Source organism: Carlito syrichta, unplaced genomic scaffold (assembly GCF_000164805.1).
Source record: "Carlito syrichta isolate Samal-C Ts95f unplaced genomic scaffold, Tarsius_syrichta-2.0.1 Scaffold306893, whole genome shotgun sequence".
Taxonomy (NCBI): domain Eukaryota; kingdom Metazoa; phylum Chordata; class Mammalia; order Primates; family Tarsiidae; genus Carlito; species Carlito syrichta.
In genome coordinates this window covers 34,319-48,379 of record NW_007250989.1, presented here as the reverse complement: position 1 = coordinate 48,379, position 14,061 = coordinate 34,319, and the positions used below count along the sequence as shown (strand labels likewise).

General features: G+C 45.9%; 1 protein-coding gene across 1 annotated transcript in view; it reads right to left on the bottom strand.

Annotated features, from left to right (window-relative positions):
- Positions 1 to 4,391: 4,391 nt before the first annotated feature.
- Positions 4,392 to 14,061, bottom strand: part of LOC103265870 (kelch-like protein 3) — a 40,181-nt gene continuing 30,511 nt past the window's right edge. The window contains exons 6-8 of the mRNA XM_008063520.1: positions 10,883 to 11,023; positions 8,400 to 8,543; positions 4,392 to 4,420 (exon numbers count right to left, since the gene is read on the bottom strand). Of these exons, the coding sequence (XP_008061711.1) occupies positions 4,392 to 4,420; positions 8,400 to 8,543; positions 10,883 to 11,023 (314 nt within the window). The remainder of the gene's footprint in view (positions 4,421 to 8,399; positions 8,544 to 10,882; positions 11,024 to 14,061) is intronic.

Sequence of the window (14,061 nt, the reverse complement as noted above, 5' to 3'; positions counted from 1 at the left end):
AAGAGTCCTTTATTGCCACTGAGGGGGGTGAAATAACTTACAATCTCATAACCAGAGGCAAGAACATAGCACTAGGGCTATTTGATTCTGCGAATGCCACAATCCCATGCACTCCTGCCATGGCTGATGCATCCATGAATCACTGAGTCCCATGACGAAGGCTGCACAGGGGCTATTGAGGCTGTGGTTATCCACTACGGAAGATGTCTCTTCCATTCCCAAAAGCTGGAACTGCTGCTGGCTCTCCTGCTTGGTCAGTAGACACACAGCACAGTGGAATATGAGGGGCTTAGGACCCTAAATAGTGCAAACACTTAAAAAAAATACATTCCAACCTCCTTGCTTCTCCAGGCAAACAGAGCCTTAAAGATGCCAGCTAACTGGAATATGAGTTTCTTCAACCTCCCAACTTGATCCAGCTAGGTGCAAATGGGGAGCATGGAGGCAATTTAAAATGGCACCTGTCCCAACAGTAATAAAATTAAGAGTTTAAAGAAAAAAGTGAGTCAGAGAAATACACACAACTTAGCCTGGGGTATAGGCACAGCTCAGGAAACAAGTTGTAAGTGTAGTGTGAGCATCTGCAAAGCACATGCTTAACACATTCTTAATGGGGATCATGACAATTGACCCCTCTTTTTGTTTTTGTTTGTTTTTTTGAGTTGGAGTTTCACTCTGCCGCCCAGACTGGAGTGCAGTGGCACGCGACCCCTCTTTTAAAGTTCAGAGACAAGATACTTCCAAAAGGGACATCATCTGGCAACAAATGCCTGGAGCCATTGGAAGCTTCAGAAGAACAAGGGAAGAGAAAGAGGAGAGTCTGCTGGGTGTAGGATACTCTGGGAGTATGTGTTGGAGGGCAGACCTTTCCCTGGGACTGCTCCATGCCACGGTGTGCCAGGCTCAGTGCCAGTCAGTGAGAGCCACCACGAGAGAGGCCAACCCAGCCTAACCCCTGCAGAAAGCAGACTCAAAAAAAAAAAAAAAGTAGACAAGCAATATAGCAATGGAAGTGGATAAGCACTGAGTCAAACCTAACATCAGTCCCTGGCAATTCAAACACCAGTGACAGTGTTTTTAAATTCAGCAGTCTCTCTTGAATATGGTATTTTTAAAAAGAAGACTTATTATCTACCTGGAGCTACTGAAAACCCCATTTTGGGAGGGGGAGAAACAAGGGAAGATAGTTATAGGCATGAACTACGTTTGAGAGTGAATGACATAAAGAACGTAACATTTCGTTATCATGGACAATAAAAGGCGATTCAAATACCTTGAAAAATTATCTTATAAAAATATCTACATTAATATTTTAGCCTAAAAGCTATAGCTTCAATTTTATAAAAAAGGCAATCTTTGAAAGATCTGGCTCAGAAATATACAAACATTACACAACAAATATCAAAGTAAGACAGCTCAAAAAGCATCTTAGGGGATATTGCAACTGGCTTGTCATGAAACAGAATTATGTCTTCTTATTGCATAGCAGAATATGAGGTCATTTTCATTTGCATAATACTGCAACTTTTTAGATGGAGAGATGCCATTGGGTACTTATGAGAAATAACTTTGGAATTCAGAATCTGACTTCAATGTTGCCCAAATCAGTATCCAAGTGGCGTCTAAGCTGCTTCTAACCTTGGGCCTCAAATTCCATTTCACCACTGCAATCAGATTACAGAGACACCACTGGCAAAGCTGCATTCATAAGCAGTAGTGGCTGTACTAATGGGGGCCAGGGGAGGTTTCACCTAATGTGTGACCAGCACAAACGTGAAGATAAGTCTGTTGTGTCTACTGTGGAGAGAGAATCGTACCTGGTGAGGAAGAGGCAGCAGTTTTTGGACGGCATCTGTGAGCAGCTAGAGCAGATAGGCTTTGGTGATGACATACCAGTGTTCTAGTCCCCGTGAAAAAGGACACATGAGGATGCAATGAATACAACCCTCAGCAGCACTCCCAGCAGAGGAAGTGCTTCATAGGAAGGGAGATGAGAAGTGGAACCAAGAGCAAAAATCCAGAAGCAGAAAACACGGCTGGCTAGCTTTCAGGGGAAGGACCCTTTCTGGGAAGGTGACACAATTTAAAAAAAAAAAGCCTCCCCTACAAAAGCATGAAAGAATAGCTTCTCAGTGGTGGAGGAGGGGATGGGGAATTCGCCTTTCACCTGAAATTGAGAGCTTGTGTGCACACCATACATCAGATCCCAACCCCAACCTCATCTCCACCACACACACACACACACACACACACACACACACACAAGCACACGCACACACACCCCTCAAAACTTCCTCAGAGAGGGAGAAAGGACATTTGGAATGAAAAGCTCATTCCATCAGCTTTCAACCAAGAGCCAGGGAGAGGTCTGAAACCACAGACATCCCCACTGCCAAGTGAGGCCAGAGCAACACAACTAAAGCATGCCTTGGTTCCTTTGGAGACGTTTCTTTGAGATCCACCAAAGTTAGATATTTTAGCCACTTCCCAAGGCTTTTAAAAATTCTGAGCACCTTGTTGATCTCCAAATGTCTTGCTGAAGTAACATCCGCTTAACATCAAATAGAGAAGTTTTGTCTTCAGGAGAGCAGTACATTTCATGTGCAGTAAATATACATGAAGGGGCCAGCTAGCTGGGGAGGTTCCTTGGTTTCTAACTGCAGGGGTGGGTAGGGGGTACTATCTCCTGCAGAATCTGCTTTGAAGTAGCCCAGCTGTATCAGAAGTCCAACATCAGGATTTATAAAGCCCCTTGGTTTCCTATAGATTGACCATGACATCAGGGAGGGTTAAATGCAGCCTCCCAGGTATGAGACTATTCTCCAGACAAAAGACATTCCCTCCTTATGCTAGAAAGTCCAGCATAAGCAATTTGCTAGTTTAGGAACAGCACACATTTAAGGTTTTGTAAGTGTGAATGACTCCAGGAGCCCTCAAATGCCTACTTCCTGATGCTTTAAGTTCTATCATTAATAATGTTTACCTGTGAACTAGCAAACCTCTCATCAAGTTCCTCCTTTAGAATGCAATCTCCCCCAGAAGAGATCTCAAATCCAGGGCCCGCTGTTATCTCCTTCCTTACAGGGAAAGTAGGGGTGGGGAGGTCCTGGGGGTTGGGGAGAGGGCACAGACCCTGGAGTAGGGGAAAAGCACACGAAAAAGAAGACAAGGACATCAGACAAACATGACTATCATCACAAAGTGCCAAGGCCCAGCTCCAGCAGTATATTCCTTTGAAGTCATTCAATGGCCATTTGAATCACACACCACCCTATCTAACACAGGGACAGACCTATCTTTGGGTTTGCAGGGAGGGTGGCCTTTTACTTATCCACCAAATCAGAACACTTTTGAGAGTAAAATAGGGGTGCAATGAATAATTAAGCCTGGATAATAAGTATAAATGGGGACTGTCCTGTCCTGTAAAAACCTAGAGGTAAGATCCCTCTCTGAGACCCTTATGGGCAGGGGCTGAATCCTTACCAATTTGGTTTTTTGTTTTTGTTTCTTTCTTGTACATGTTTGTTTGTTTGTTTGTTTTTTCCTCCAGTGTTACCCAGAGCTTCTCTGAGGAGACACAAAATCTCCCAAGCCTTCAATCCATGAAATCAAAAACCGGTGGCCCAGGCCTGAAAACTGGGCAGTTCTCCTCTGCTTCCTGGAGGAGAACCCAAGGAAGAACATTTGACTGAGGAGCACAGGGAACCTGTTTGTTTCCTAGTCCAGGACACAGGAGACACAGTGCAGCTTCAAGAATGCCCCAGCGCTTCTGCAGACAGTTACAGTAGTTGAGTAACACAGTGGGCATGTCCAGAGATCTGCTCCTTTTGCCAGTTATTTCTGGACATTCCCAGCCTGTCCAACTGGACCTCCAGAAGACAGCAGCTTTAGTAGTCTCAGGGTGCCCAGGGGACAAATCCAGAAGAGACATTTCTGTGATTTGATTTTTAGCACAGCAGAAGGATCAGTAGTAAAGAAATCCAGTAGACTGTCACACACCCTCACCCCCCAACTTAGTGAAGCATCATGTTCTACACACACACACATACATACACACACACACACACACACACACACACACACACACACACACACATACGTCACATACATCCCAGGTTCTTTCTTGTTCCTGTAGAAACACCAAGAAAAACCCAAAGGTGCTGCTTGGGGCTGTCAGAAACCCCACTGCTCAGGGCACCTCAGGGAAGCAGGATGCGGGTCACTGGTGTCCATACTGCGAGGACACAGCAGTCTGCCAAATCAAAGGGAGGTGGTTCTTGCACCCCCACAGGTCCTTCCCGGTGAGTTGAATCCAGTCATTTTGGTCCTACTGTTCTGAGTCACAGGAAGTACCTGCTCCTTCCTCCAACTCCTGGCAGTGGGAGTCTGGGTCACAAGGACTTGTGAATCACAGCAACACCTGATATGAAAGGAGGAGAAAGTTATCATCTTAGTTTCTCCAAAGTTATTCAGAGTCCCACTGAGTTCATTCATCCAAGACACCCTAAGTCATAGGGAAACAGGTACAATTTTTATCCTAACATTGATGGGTCTGTGGACTCAGGCTGCCAGCAGCTGGTGTTTCCTACTCCAACAGCCAAGTCCTGCAAGGTATTTGAACCCACAAGCACAGTTCCTCAAACACTCATTAATAATTCCCATTCCTAGCCCTAGCATCCCACTCAACAATACTCAGCATTCACACCGGAGGCCCAGAGACAGCTATGCAGCTCTAAATTTGTATCACTTTAAGGGAAGTACTGAATGATTCAAGTTTACTTTTAGAAGACACAGGGATGAACTGGAAAGTACAGTGAATTGGCTTCATAGAAGCAAGAAAAACCGAATTCCAGCCCTAGCTCTGCCACCCTCAACCTGCATTGTGGCCTTAGGCAAGTCCCTTTCCCTCCTCAGGTTCAGTTTCCACACTATTTAATGTCATCTAACTGAGAGGCCTATCCAGTACTAAGATCTCTACTTAAATGCTCTAGACACGTATATGTGTATTACTGTTTTCATCAAGCTGAACCATGCTTAGCACCCCACCTTGTAAATCCATATATGACCCCAAATTTCATGCAATGGACTGAGGCTGTGTGGCAGATACTACAGGTTGATTCAGAGTCAACATCCTTCCTACCTGCTGTCTTCTACTACAGATACCTACAAGTTACAAACTCAGCTTCCCAGACTACCTTGCAGCTAAAAGTGCCATGTGACCCAGTCCTGACCAATGAAAATGTAAATGCAAGTTGGCTGCTGCTGCCATGTTAGCTTTATCCTTTGCCCTGCTGGGGATACTCATGCAAGATCCAGGGGCAGTCACAGCTAATGATCAAGCTGGTAGGACAGAAAAGAGGGGAGGAGCCTGGTTCTTCAATGTCAGTCTGAGCCACCAGGCCAACCGTGGACTTCTCTCTACCTGAGACAAATACAGCCCCTTCCTTATTTGAGCAAGTATCTACCAGGTTTTCTGGTACCTGTTGCTGAACAAAATCCCAACTTACAGGGTGTCTAGGGGTAAGGTGGTTATTGGAGCATCATTATAACACAACTATAAAGTATTCTGATTAAAGATGAGATTGAAAGAATCTTGCGAAGAGCAAGTCCAAGATATCCCAGTGGAAGAGTTCTGCTAAGACATCTATTTCCCACTGATTCCTGGATAAAGGTGCAGATAAAGGAGCTTGGAGGCAGGCAGAACCTGAAGCCAAACCTGAAGTGCTATGTGACTTCACAACGCCCCACTCATCCCTCAGGCATCTCTTCACCGGATAGCTTTTTTTCTAAAGTAGGCTCTTGTGTTGCTTTTTTATGTAATCTTTCTCCTGTGATTATAAAAGTAATATATTCTCATTATGGAGACTTTGGAAAGGCAAGGTAATATAAAAAAAAATCTTTAATCCCTCCATACAAAGAAAATCACCATTGTCCTTTGGAATATGTCCCAGCTTCTAATAATAATCACAGTCATTTATTGCATGGTGTCTGGTGCCAAGCAGGTATGGCGCTAAGCTCTTTACATGTATTGTGGCATTTCATCTTCACATCAGCCCTAAGAGGCTAGTTCTGATTTTAATCTCATTTCACAAATGAGACACAAAGGCTCAGTCAGACAGAATACCTGGTCCAGAGACCCAGGGCTGCTGACAGACTTGGATTCAAATTCAGATCTGACTCCAATATCCATTTCCAGAAGGAGTAGCTATTCAACCTTTCTAAACAGGACTATATGACTGAGCTCACATGGTGCTTCAACTCTACATCCGTGTGTGTGTGTGTGTGTGTGTGTGTGTGTGTGTGTGTGTGTGTGTGTGAAGGTATCTCTCTTTTGCCCAGGTTCACCGCAGCCTCGATCTTCTGGGCTCAGGCAATCCTTCTACCTCAACCTTCTGAATAGCTGGAACTACAGATGTGTGTCACCATGGCATGCTAATTTATTTATTTATTTATTTATTTATTGGTAGAGACAAGGTCTCACTATGTTGCCTAGGCTGGTCTCAAATTCCAAGGCTCAAGCAATCCTTCCATCTTGGCTACCCAAAGTGCTGAGATTACAGGCGTGAGCCACCATGCCTGTCCTGCATCCTCCTTTTTTAACCGACTTGTTACAAACATTTTCTTATGACATTAAAAATATATCTACTATATAAATAGCTCATAGATTATTAACTAGATTCCCCCATGTCAGACATTAAGTAATCCTCAGGTTTTTGCTATGATACTTAATGCTCTAATAAACAACTCTGTCCATAAATCTTTGCACTTGGAATATTTCCTTAGATTTTAAAACAATAGACTCACTCAGTCAATAGGTTTGAACACCAAATTACACATTTGCTTGTCTCCTTCTCATCTACCTCTGGAGTAGGCAGATGATGAAGAAAGGAACATGAAATATTCAGCAAATGTACACAACTCTAACCACCCACACTTAACCCTTCCTCTCTCCTGAAGGCACACATGGAGCCGAGGGCAGCCCCTCACCGCCTCGTCCTAGAAAACACCCTGTTCCTCCCACTCCAGCTTCAAAAGAAAAGGATGGTGCCAGTTTTAATAATGACCATGAGAACAGAATCATTCTAGGACAAAAATGCTTCTAAAATATTTTCTATCTAGCCAAGAAAAATGTGACAGGGTGAGAAAAACTCTCAAGAAGCAAAACAGAGTAAGAAGTGCATTTCAATAGAAACCCTGAAAGAACGTCATACAAATTCCTTGGAGCCTGCAAGGCACAACCTTCCTTTGCACTGAAACCCTAACAAGATGGGGTGATTGACCTTCCCAGTGCAAAATGGGAGTAAGAAGAGTACCACTGGAGTAGTGGTGGGGGTTGAATGAGATAATGATTGCAAACTACTCAGCATGGTGCTTGGCACATTATGAGGGCTCAGTGACTACATTTAACTCTAACTTTCCCAGTCTCTGCAAGCCAGATACGAGGGGCTAGGCTATACCGTGGATGTATATTTGCCCCCCTCCCCATGGACCCCCAACCTCAGCAGCACCAACTCTGATGCCATCACTGCCTCTACCCCTCACCAAAACCCTCACGTACACTCCCTGGGAAGCCTCCACCCCAGCCTTGTCCCTTGCTCTGAAGTTTACCCTGAGCTGGGGTAGCACAAAGGATGTGGATTTAGATGGCAAACCTGGGTTTGGACTCTGACTTATTGGCTCTGTGGCCTTTGGCAAGTTTCACAAACTCCCCAAACCTCAGTTTCATCATCCACAAAATGGACAGATACAGTCCTGCTTAGCCTAAGAGTTCTGAAAAGACAAGAGTGAATGCACACACTGCTCCTAACATACTGCCACACAGCACGGAGTGGGGGCACCCAGGGAAGGCAGCTTTTTGTGTGAGTGTGGTCTACCCTCAAAGTTTAATCAAATCCATCTCCTCCAGGAAGTGTCCCCTGACTCTGCCAGTTCTCACTAGTCTGTCACACCCTAAAGCCTGTGCAGGGCATGTCATTTAGAAGTATGCATATCCTTTTATATGTCCTCTGTTGTGTGTAGGCAGGTCCTATCTTTCCAATTCAATTTCTGAAGAGCAAAATCTCTATCTGATGCCACCTAGGAGCCTGGCACAAAATAAACCCAGAACGGCAATGAATCAGGTGCCAATCAGACCAGCTGGAAGTGGCTCCCTGGAACACTGTGTTAAGAATTCTGACGCTTCACTTAGGTTCACGGGGAAAAGAAGTGCTAATTATCAGTATCTGTTGTGGACACGGAATGAAGGCGTGATGGCCATGTGACGATTATCTGTCATCCCTGGAGGAGGCACGCGGACCCAAGTTAGGCAAGCTCACAGCACCTCATCCCACCACCCCGCCCTACCCATACCCCTGGGGTGTCGGAAGCCTCGGGTGGGCGTGGGGATGGAACACACTGACCTGCGTAGCTCCGACCCGTGCTCATGTTGGTTGGCAGCAGCGTCCATTTGTCAGTAACAGGATTGTAGTACTCCACCGAAGCCAGGTTGCAGGATCCATCATCTCCTCCAACCACATACAGGAGCCCGTTGACCGCACAGACCCCTGGGAGTCACACAGAAGCCACAGGAGACTTTCTAGCAGGAGCACTGGGAGACCAGACTTGATGAGAGACAAATCTGGATGGCCTAGGAGGTTCCTTTCCTCACTGTGTGGTGGCACAGCAGAGATGTGGCTGCACAGGTCTGAGTTTGCTCAATGGAAGAACAAAAATACTGACAGAAGTCACTTCCCTGACCAGGAAGTTTTCGTTACTAATCATGTGTGCCCCAGCTCCCCACATATACACATACTGTAAGTATGTAGAGCCTTGGGGCCCAGATCCCTCTGCAGGAGGGTGCACACAGACCTCCTGTCCCAGCCTGAACTAGGGGGTGAGGCAATTCAAGGGATTTCACACACACACTACTACGTCTCTGCTTGGAAGTTTTTTTTTTTTTTTTTTTTGAGTTAGAGTCTCACTCTGTCACCCAGACTGGAGTGCAGTGGCCGCTCCCGGCCACCGCAGCCTCGACCTGCTGGGCTCCAGTGATCCTTCCGCCTCAGCCTTCTGAGTAGCCGGAATTACAGGTGCGCGCTACCATGCCCGGCTAATTTTTTGATTTTATTGTAGAGATGAGGTCTCGCCTGCCCAGGCGGATCTCGAACCCGCGGGCTCAGGCAATCCACTCACCTCAGCCTCCCAAAGGCGCGGGATTACAGGCTGAACCACCGAGCCCGGCTGAAAGTTTTTACCTGATAAGCCCTACGTTATATTCTCACCATGTGGAGCTAAGGGTTGTATCTGTAATCTCCTTCTAAGACCAGGGTCTAAATTCTCACATGGTCCCCAGGGACAACAGCTCCCACTTGGATCTCAGAGTGAGCTGTATTTTGGGCAAGCTCTCATATAGTGACAACTAAAGAGTAAGAAAATGTAAGTATTGTCCATCAAGACTTTAAAAGACCATAGTCCAATACACTATGTATTTTTTCAAAATTAGATTAAGGGATTGGTGATACTAAAAAAAAAAAAAAAAAAAGTAGCAACTGTCGTCATTGTCAGCATTGGTAAAGATGCTCTCAAACACTGGTGAGAGTGTAAAATGAGCCACTTCCCTGGGTGGTACCTACAACATATGTGCTCCCTCTGAGGTAGAAATTCTACTTCTGACTTTTTATCTTAAAGGAATAATTTTAAATGTGTGCACTGATTTGACTGTAAGGACCCTTTATAATAACCAAATCATTATAGTATAGAAAAAATGGAAATAACTCACATCCAATAGTAAACTGGCTATTTAAATGATAATATAGCCATTTAAAATAATATCATATAAACTTAGTGTTGCAATAAGATGCTCATGAAAGACTGTGAGTTTTCAAAAGGCAAGTTTTAACATGAGTTTTTTTAAAAATCGGTATTATAGCATGATCCCATTTTTGTTATTTAAAAAGGAAATATCTATCGATGAACTTCATATGTACACACATTTACATCTAAACTTAATTCTAAGACGCTAGACAGACTAGTTGCCTTAAGGGTGCTGTAATCTCTTGCTCACATGGCTGATTTCTATCACAGCAGGCTCAGGCAAGGAGTAAATCAACAAACTCCCCTGCCTTGACACTCCCAACCAGTCAGCCACAAATGGGTTTAGCAAACAGGTAATCTGAGAATAAAGAAAATAAATCTGCCTGAAAGCTACCTGTTTGTCTTTCCAGCCTGGGAAGTGGGGCTAAGCCAACACCTTCCTGGATCAAAACCCACAGAGTAAGACTCCAAAAGGAAATAGCTTACATGGGTGCCGGGTTCCAGGAGGTATAAACCTAAATACTCTACAGCAAATCATTCCTGCAGGAAAGAATCAGGGAAGGAAAGACAGGAAGTACAAAGGAGGCAATAGGGAAGTGGTTCCACTGGAGAATCGATCAAGGGTCTGGCTACTCTTGCAGGGAAGGAGACTGGTTTCAGAGGCGAAGGGAGAAGTTCTCCTAGCCAGGCACCAGCAAAGAGAAGATGGAACCAAGCACCACTGTCTGGCCCATACTCACGCAGTCCAGTGCTTAGAGTCACCTAACAAAGCCCTTGGGCAGACGGCATGACAACAACCAGAGGAGTTTTCTAGGTCTGTGCCCACCTTTGTGCAGTAAAAGTCATCGTCCTTCAGTGGGAGAGAAGGAAACCCTCTGCTCTGAAGTGGGGAAACCGGTGGCTAGCCTTTCAGGTCCCAGTTTCTCCCTTCCCCTCACCCAGAGCCTACCCAGCATATAGACACCCACCGTTCAAGCTCAGCTCCAGACCCTGGGGCTCTTCCCTCTGTTCCCCTCATTTAGAGGTAGTGTCTTCAGGGAGAAGAGACCCACAGCCCCCAAAGGGGAGAAGGAAAGAGCAGTCATATTACCTGCATTGCGCCGGCACATGTTCATGTCAGCCACCTGCTTCCAGGTGTTTGTTCCAGGGTCATAAACCTCAACGCTCTTCCTCACCAAGGGCCCATCATGCCCACCTGTGGCATACAGCTGTCCGCTGAGCACTCCAACTCCTGAAAGGCAGAGCACAGTGTCCCAGCCTCAGGCTGGCTAAGGGAACCAGAAGCCAGGAGGCCTGGTGCGTCCTGGACAGCCATCACCAGCAAGGTGACTTGGGGAGTGTCGTTTTGTCTCCCTGGACCTCCGTGTCCTCATCTGTAAAACAAATACAATGACACCCTGCCTGCCTCCTCTTAAGATGGGCAACCTCAAAACTTTGAAATATAAAGCACATATGATCCCATTTCTACTTTTAAAAGCATAAATATATGTATATATACATATACACACAAAAATATACGTACATATATATATAGGGAGGGAGTTCCCAAGCAAAGAAAAAAAGACTGAATGAAATTAATCAAAGTAGTTATTTCTGAATGGTAAATTACATTCGTCTTTCTTATTTACCTACCTACATAGCCTAGTTTTCCTACAATGTAGTATTACCTGTATTACCCAGCCTTATATTAGTTGAGTAAAAAAAGTTAAAAATGAAACTAGCCATATAACAGGTGTGCTGAGACCATTATTAAGGACACCTCCCTGCGGGTCTTGGAAGCAGAAGCTATTCTTTCTGTCTACTTCTTTTCTCTAGATTGCAGTGGGCGTTAGATCACTCACTGTGTTGATCAGCTGGAGTTGAGCAATGGAACTGCATTTTTACCAGTTTTTGTGTAATCTCTTAAAATTCTTTCATACACACATTGAGGAGGCAGAAGCCATAAAGAAGGAAGGCAGCAAAGCAGCTAGAAAGAGCAGCTGACCTGGTAACTAGGACAGCTGGGCTCTGGACCTGTCCCTCTAGCGCGCCCTGTTTGGTGAGCTTTTCCCTTTCTGGGCCTCAGTTTCCCATTTGTAAAGGGAGGGAACTGACTAAATTGGTAGTTCCTATTTCCCATGAACCATGGACTACTCCACTCCAAGGGCAGGTTGCATCTCACTCAACTGGGGAGCTTTATGAAAAGACGGACTTCAGGGCCTCTCTCCCAGAGATACAATGGTCAGGACTCGGAAATAGGTCCTCAGGTGCAGGCAGGTTTCAGACACAAAACCAGATTTGTAGAATATAACTGTACATGGACAAGGACCATGTTCATCTTGTTCTCGCTGCTTCCCTGGGCGTCATGGTAGTAGGCTCCGAGCAGAATGACAAAATATGTAAAATTCCTCCTGCCAATTACACTGGCAGGCTAGTGGTTCCTAGCAGTTGCCTACAACTAACAGCAGATGGTGCTGTTGTATCGGCAATGGCTCTAATAGACTTGGTTTTAATGAAATTCAGTGGGTCTGAAGTTGCCTCACCTTCCCTTCTTCCAAGTTCAGCAAGAACAAGTGCCCTCTAGGACTCAGAGACGGCCTCTTCTCCCCTTGACCATCTTCTAGTGCTGCCCAGACCCTGCATGGGAAGCAAGCTGCCTTCCAGGCACTCGGCACTGCCCCAGCGACTCTGCCCCGGCCCTCCGGCAGCCCCATCCACAAACGTTCACGCAGAGGTGTCCTGGACCTAGAACCACCATGGTTCCTGGTACCTCAGAGGACCTCAGGGGACCGAAGGTCAAGATCTCTGATCTCTGAGTCTTCAGCCAACCAAAACACCCACCACGACAAGTATGTAGGATCCCAATTCCAAAAGTGAGACTTCTACAAATCGTAGGAAGGTGAAGCGCTGAAGAAAGTTGACCTGGGACCCAGGCCCTGACAGTAATTTGAGAGAAAAGGCCTGATTTTGATTCCCTAAACCAAGGTCAGTGTGCCTCCCAGAGACACTGGCAGTTAGAGGTGTCACCCTCCAAGATTTCCTGCCTGGGTCAGAGATAGGAAGGGGCCAGGTGATGTCCACCCAGCAGTAACCATCTCAGTAGACTGGGAGACCAAGCAGCTATAGCCCCCTATAGCAACTCCTCCCCAGCGACAAGCCTGAACTGCCTGAGGCAGGGCTATCCCTGGGGCATCACACTGGGCTGCCCCATGGCACTGCTGCATGAGAGGCTCCTAGGAGCAGCTACATATCTCAGCAGCACACATCTGAATATAATCCTGCGGTGCTCCCCACCCCTGCTGAGTGCTCACCCTTCACCACACAATAGAGGATTTCTCTCTCTTTTTTTTTCATTTTTTGAGTTGGAGTCTCACTCTGTCACCCAGGCTGGAGGGCAGTGGCATGCCTGAGACTCCCCCCCCCCCCCAGTGTCGATCTGCTGGGCTCCAGCCATCCTTCTGCCTCAGCCTTCTGAGTAGCCAGAACTACAGGCACGTGCTTCCACACCCAGCTAATTTTTTAATTTATTGTAGAAACAAGGTTTTGCCAAGTTGCTGGGGCTGGTCTCGAAGTGCTGGGATTACAGGCTGTGCTATCGAACCCGACCACAATAGAGGATTTCTAGGAAGTACAAATTAGACTCTACCAAGACTTCAGAAACCAAAATTACTGAGAGACACCTATGAAGGGAAAACAATCTCAGGATTTGTGAAATGAACTAACTGGTTCTTAGGGAACATTTACTACAGCTACTCACTTCAAATCTAAAGAATTGGGAACCAGAAACACAGAAAAAGGGACTTGCCCAAGGTCATGTGGCGAATCAGAGCAGACCCAGCACTAAAACCTAGGCTTCCTGACTTCCAGGCATTTGCTCTGCTTTCAGGAAGGGCCGACCTGTCAGGCTCAGCAGACACAAACTCTCCCCACACAGCACTCCAAACACAAAAGCTTCTTAAATAGAATCATACAGATTTTTTTTTTGGTAACCAGTGAGCACACAAAGGTTCTCGAAAAATATTAAAATGGCATAATTTTTCAGAAATGCTGAGGAAGTGGTCATGTGTTTGGTACTATAAAAGGAGACTGCAACTCAATCTCCAAAAATACAAAAATGAAGAGAGAAAGGAATAACATTGTGGGGAAAAATTCCCTGTTGTGGCTTCCCTTCTCAGAAGCCATGCGGCCTTCCCACTGGGACCAGATTGGTCCTCGCCACTCACCATGGGAACCGGCAATAAGAGCCAGCATCCAGTGCCTCTGCCCACCCTCTCAGACCCTTCCCTGGAC